The sequence below is a fragment of the Crocuta crocuta genome, unplaced genomic scaffold (assembly GCF_008692635.1).
Source record: "Crocuta crocuta isolate KB4526 unplaced genomic scaffold, BGI_CrCroc_1.0 scaffold207, whole genome shotgun sequence".
NCBI lineage: Eukaryota > Metazoa > Chordata > Mammalia > Carnivora > Hyaenidae > Crocuta > Crocuta crocuta.
In genome coordinates this window covers 1,712,524-1,718,523 of record NW_027531996.1, presented here as the reverse complement: position 1 = coordinate 1,718,523, position 6,000 = coordinate 1,712,524, and the positions used below count along the sequence as shown (strand labels likewise).

At 31.6% G+C, this 6,000-nt stretch overlaps 1 protein-coding gene across 1 annotated transcript in view; it reads right to left on the bottom strand.

Annotated features, from left to right (window-relative positions):
• Nucleotides 1–6,000, bottom strand: part of DENND1B (DENN domain containing 1B) — a 244,586-nt gene that overhangs the window by 177,370 nt on the left and 61,216 nt on the right. The window contains exon 3 of the mRNA XM_077775092.1: nt 4,527–4,570. Coding sequence (XP_077631218.1) covers nt 4,527–4,570 — 44 coding nt within the window. The remainder of the gene's footprint in view (nt 1–4,526; nt 4,571–6,000) is intronic.

Here is a 6,000-nt window from a genome sequence, read left to right as displayed (position 1 = left end):
TATATATATATTTTATATATTATATAAAACATATTTAATATATATTTATATAATTTTATTAAAATTTATTTAATTTTATTATATAAAATTATATAAATATATTTATATGTCATATATTTTAAATATATTTAAATATAAATTAAATATATATTATATTATAATTATATATATTATATTAATACTTTTTTGCTATTAAATTATAAATCTTCCTGAAGGTCTAAAAAGCAGTAAAATTCTCAAACTTGTTATTCATCTATAAAAATGACAGTCTACATAAAGCAGTTTTATCTATGCCTCATAATAAACAAACATTTGTGGCTTTGCAATATTTAAAAAAAAACTATTAGTTCACACTTACGGACTGTTTTCTATATGCCAGTCATGATGCTGAGTCCTTTACAGACTTCAGGTCATTTCCTTCTTATCATAATTCTGTCAAATCAGTAAAAGCAGTCCCATTTTGCAAATGAGGAATTAAGAGAGATTAAGTCCCTGCCCAAGGCAACACGTCTCACAATATACAAACATAGAGGCATTATTTAAACATGAATCTGTTTGATTTCAGCATTTATAAGATTTTATTTCTGACCCTTCTCTAAAAGTGTATTTTTCTGACAAAGACTGACTCCTCTCCTACAAGAAACATAGACTAACAATGGCCCAAAGAGGGCATGGCATGAGCTATAGAAACGTGAACCTTGAAAATGACAAGCAGAGAATAGGGGGAATTAAGTATTCTGTAAAACAGCCTCAAGCCATTAGGCAAAAAGTGAACAATAGAGAACTAAGGGCAAAGAAGAGAGAGTACCTTGATAGCAGCAAAAAGAAACAGAATTACTCCTTTTATACAGAGGCCTGAACCTCTCCCAGATGTAAAAACTGATACTGCAAGTATCAGTGGCATGGACGGGGAAGTCTTCTGCAGTAATCTTCTCGGCCAGAACCCGCTATGTATTTGCAAAACATAAACTGGACATCAGTTCAATCTGTTTAGCAATCCTCAAATTTGTTCAGAGCTTTGTATTTCCTCTGGCTGTAAACACTTCTCCATTCTTATCCAATCCCCAAACTCCCCTTTCACCACTCAGATGAGGGATAATTCAACATTTCCTGGAGTGTCAAAAATCAAGCTCATTCCTCTTATCACTCCTCTTCTCTACCCCATGCCCCTCAGAACACCTCTGCATGAAGCCCCGCTCTCCGCCCCTTACACTCACCTTCATTTTTACTCCAAAGGTAACCAACTCTTTCAGATCCTTCAGATGCCTTCAGCTAAACTACTACAATAGCTAAACTAATTTCCTTGTTTCCAGTTTCTCCCACAACCAATCCACACAGAAATCTCTTCCAAATTAATCTTCCTAATACTTATCTTGTGTATCACACTCTTCTCAAGTTCTTAACAAGGACCTACTGTTTAGCAAGGCTGTTAATGTTACCAAAACCCAGGCCCATTTACATTTACAGTTTCATCTTCTACTTCCTTATACAAAATTCTGCACTGTTCCCTACCACCACATAAAAAAAATCAAATTAAAACTTCTGAAATATAATTCTGAGGTGTCCCACTGGCTCTTCCACCAACTAAATAAGGAAAATACACCCAAGGGGCAGATGATAAACCAATACCTATGATGAACCAACAACTCTATATAGAAGAACCAAAGGGTAATGAATCGATATTATTTCTTTGGATTAAATAACACGCTGGTTTCAAATTATAATGATACTGGGGGTGGGGGAACTGTTATGATAAACTATTTTTTTAAGAAGAAGTGTCTTTTTTTTAATTTTTAAAGTTTATTTTTAAATTTTTAAAGTTTATTTTAACAGAGAAAGAGAGAGAGCACAAGTCAGGTAGGGGTAGAGAGAAGCGGAGACAGAATCCCAAGCAGGCTCCACACATGAGCACAGAGCCCCAAGTGGGGCTCGAACTTATGAACCATGCGATCATGACCTGAGCCAAGATCAAGAATCGGGCTTTAACCGACTGTGCCCCAAAGTATTTTCAAAAGAGCTAAAATAAAATAGGTGAGTAGGATCTGGGTCAGCATTCTAAACAGAAAGAATATAGTTTAATTGCTAACAGCACATGATTTTGAATTAGACAAACTTGACTCCAAATCTTAGCTCTGCCTCTGATAAACAGTGTGATCTCAAGTAAGTTTCTTAAGCCTCAGTTTGGGGAATGATGCTATCTCCTAGCAGTACTGGATGAATTTTTAGATAAAATTAATTATGCACCTAAAGCACATTATATACTGCCCAGTTCATGTTAAGAGCTAAATAAAGAGCTTTTTAATCGTTATTATTACTGAAGCAAATCTCAGATCCAGTGAAAAGGCTATTGAGCAAGAAGCAGACAGTATATGACAAGAGTAAGCAGTAAGAATGAGAAATACACAGAGTACTTGAACCATCTGTAGTATTCAGAATATTCACCAAAAAGCATATAGCAAAACCACTCTTCAAGGTCCTTGGCTAGATTCCCATGTAAAGTCTGGTTTCTTCAGATATAAAGTAAAGTGGTTAAACAAAGCCTAAAGCTCTTTTCAGCTCTAACCTTCAAAAAAGTGTATAACTGCTGTGAATTGGAATTCTGGACCTTCATCACCATTACCTGGTTAACTGCTTTTGTATTTTACTAAGTGTGCAAAGGCTTATTAATGTTCCATTGATCTCACAAATTTGGGACTCAAAGCAACATTTCGACCAAGTAAAAAACTCCTAATCACTAGACTATCACAAAGAGGGACAGCGACAGTTGCTCTCACTGAAAAATTCACTGCAGCTGAACTCGACAAATAGATGATTGCCTTCATGTGAACCCAAGGTGAGGAATCTTCAGATCTCCTAGGAATCCGCAGGGTCAGTTTAAAAGAGAGAAAAAACAAAACAAAACATGACCTGGACAGGAGGTCTGCTCTTGTGTCAGCAGACAAGAAAGAATTGAGAAGACCAGAAGAACAGTATTTAAAAAGGCTAAACTGAGTCAGTAAGGCTCTAGTCAAATTATGCATTACTTGGGAACAAACCCAATTCCATGTCATATGCCCAAATCATGTCTTCACTAGAGGGACTTCTACATACTTAAGATATTTATAAATCTATTCTTTCTCTAAAGAGCTAAAAACAAATTAAGAAAGCATGCCCCTCTTTTTAGGTAAAAAATAGTCAAGAATTGCATTAGATTGAATTATTTAACATGCCCATTTACTGATTTTTTTTCAGTGTAATTTCCTAGTCTTATCTAAAGATTTTCACATGTAAAAAGTTATCCTTCCACATATCAAAAACATCTTTCTGTATACTCATTTCTCAATAAACTTCTTTAAACAAATATTTTTTTTTGTTTACCTTTTCTGGATGAACTGCTTTAAACAATACTTTTATCAGCTTTCATGTTGATAAATTATGAGACACATAAGAATCATATCTATAAACTTAACTTACGGTTAAGCTTTTACTAATATAATTTCATAATTTTAACAGTGATGAGATTGTTTTATCCCACTGCTCTGCAGACAAAAAAAAAGTACTAAATGAATCTGCTCAGCAGAGTTCCAGAAAAGTGCTGATTTCTATAAAAATTAAAATTTGTATTTTAACCATTTCAAAATGATAAACTAAGTTCTAAAAAATTTTTCTATTTACATAGATCATGTCAAAATAATTCATAATTTTGGTCAGACTAAATACTTAAGGAACTATATAAAAGACTGTAATTAAAAATACAAATGGAATAGGGGCGCCTGGGTGGCTCACTCGATTAAATATCAGACTTCAGCTCAGGTCATGATCTTGTGGTTCGTGAGTTTGACCCCCATGTCGGGCTCTGTGCTGACAGCTCAGAACCTGGAGTCGGCTTCAGATTCTGTGTGTCCTTCTCTCTCTCTGCACCCCCCTGCTGATGCTCTGTCTCTCTCTCTCCTTCTCTCAAAAATAAATAAATATTAAAAACACTTTTTTAAATACAAATGGAATAAATTCATTCTGAATTCTCTCATTATTTTTTAAGAGTCATTTTTATCAAGAGAGATAAGAATTATGTAAAAGTGAAAAATATCATCAATTTAACATATATATAAATGATTCAGACATTACTGTAACAAGGAGAGAATCAATCTGGGATTTACAGCTGTTACTACTGACTTCAAAGAGAAATAATAGGAGGATATTCAACCAAGTATGGTATTGTCAGGATTTTTTTAATGAAAAAAAACTTTTTTAATTTTTAAATTTAAAAATTCCAAATATAGTCCATAGAGAAATTAAAAGAGTGTAAAAATATGTTGAAATTATAAACATTCAGTTTTAATACAAGGGCTTCTTCATCACCCATGTCTACTTGGTAACTTTAAAAGATATTCCATATACATTCTGCACACATGGCTTCTTTTTCCTCACAGCTGGTCAAGAGAAAATACTTATAGTAATTCATGTGCAGTAGTAGTTGCTGCAGTAACAGTAGTAATAATTATAGTACTCCAATTTTAACTTTTTAAAAAAAATTATGTGGTTCCAACCTGGTCGCCAAAGTCCTCTGGGAATTTCCACAATACCACCGGATCTGCAAATAATTGACACATGGCATTAAACAGAGGCCAAAGAACACATTTACACCAACATTCTTGTAAAGTTATCTTAAAATTGTCAAAGCCACCCAAAATATTTTTAAAATTATTCTTTAAACATTTACAGTTGAAGAGGTTAAAAATAAAGTACTTTGATCTTTAAATGACCTTGAGGAATAGGAACAAATAAAAATAATAACTTGATCAGATTATTAAAAATCATTTTCATAACTCACATTTTTATTATATACTTTAGATTTTATAATTCTGAAATATGTTTTTTCAGAGTTAACTACACTTAACACATTAACTTTACTTTGAAAAGAAAAACATAAATGTGGTAAATACGTAATCAAATACACTATAGTTCTTAGAAGTTAGACCAAAATATATCACCTTAAATTTCCATTTAAAATCCTACATAAAGATTTATAAACACCGTAATAATGTGTGCTTTATACCAAATTTCACTTTTAAGATCCTATATTTGCAACTCTATAAAGTCTTTTTTAAAATAGCAGATATAAGTTGGTAGGTATAAGGCATCAAGCTTATTTTTAGAGAAGTTTTTCCAATATATCTTATCTACTTATTCATATATAAAAATCAATGTTGTTTTATATTCCCACTGGTTTTTCATTTTCATTGTTTCTCACAATATTTCTTTTCTACTGAGTATATTAAAAAGAAGCCCTTTTAATTAGTACTAATAAATATCTTGGTGGTGTGCTTTATAATTCTGTCAAAAATAAACTTCTGAATACCTGTAGATGTGCTTTCAAGGATAGTGTACGATGGATAATATTACTTCTGAAAAAGCCTTTGAAAGCTCAAGATAATGTAAGTAACAAATAACATTGATATAATAGGATTTGAATTCCACTCTAAGTAAAAAGACTCAGTAGACTAAAAATATTACTCTATGTCTCAGAGTAAAAAATTAGTTTTATTCCACATTTTCCACCATTTCATGTTGCTTTTATAAAAATATAGTTCAAGAATATATAACTTCATGGTTTTAATTCTAAAACTCAATAATTACCTAGCAATATTTTTAGCATGAGCTACCTCCTCTTGCTGTATTGCTTATTAATAAGTTCAAAAAAATTTTTTCAAGTGTTTTAAATTAAAAAGAAAGCATATTTTATATAATTAATCTTTTTACTTATTAAGGAATAAAATATTTCTATATAAGTCAATATAAATAAGAAATTTAAAATCATTAAATCTTATTTAAGATTTAATCATCTTGCATAAAAATAATGCAATATAAATTCACAAGGTAATAATAAACAATTATGCCTTCACGTAAAACAAAGTATATATATTTCTAAAATGAATGTGACATGCATTATAGGTCATCTACAAACACTCAAGACATGAAAGACTTGTGTTGGAAAATATTTATGTGTGAGTTATGAGTGTG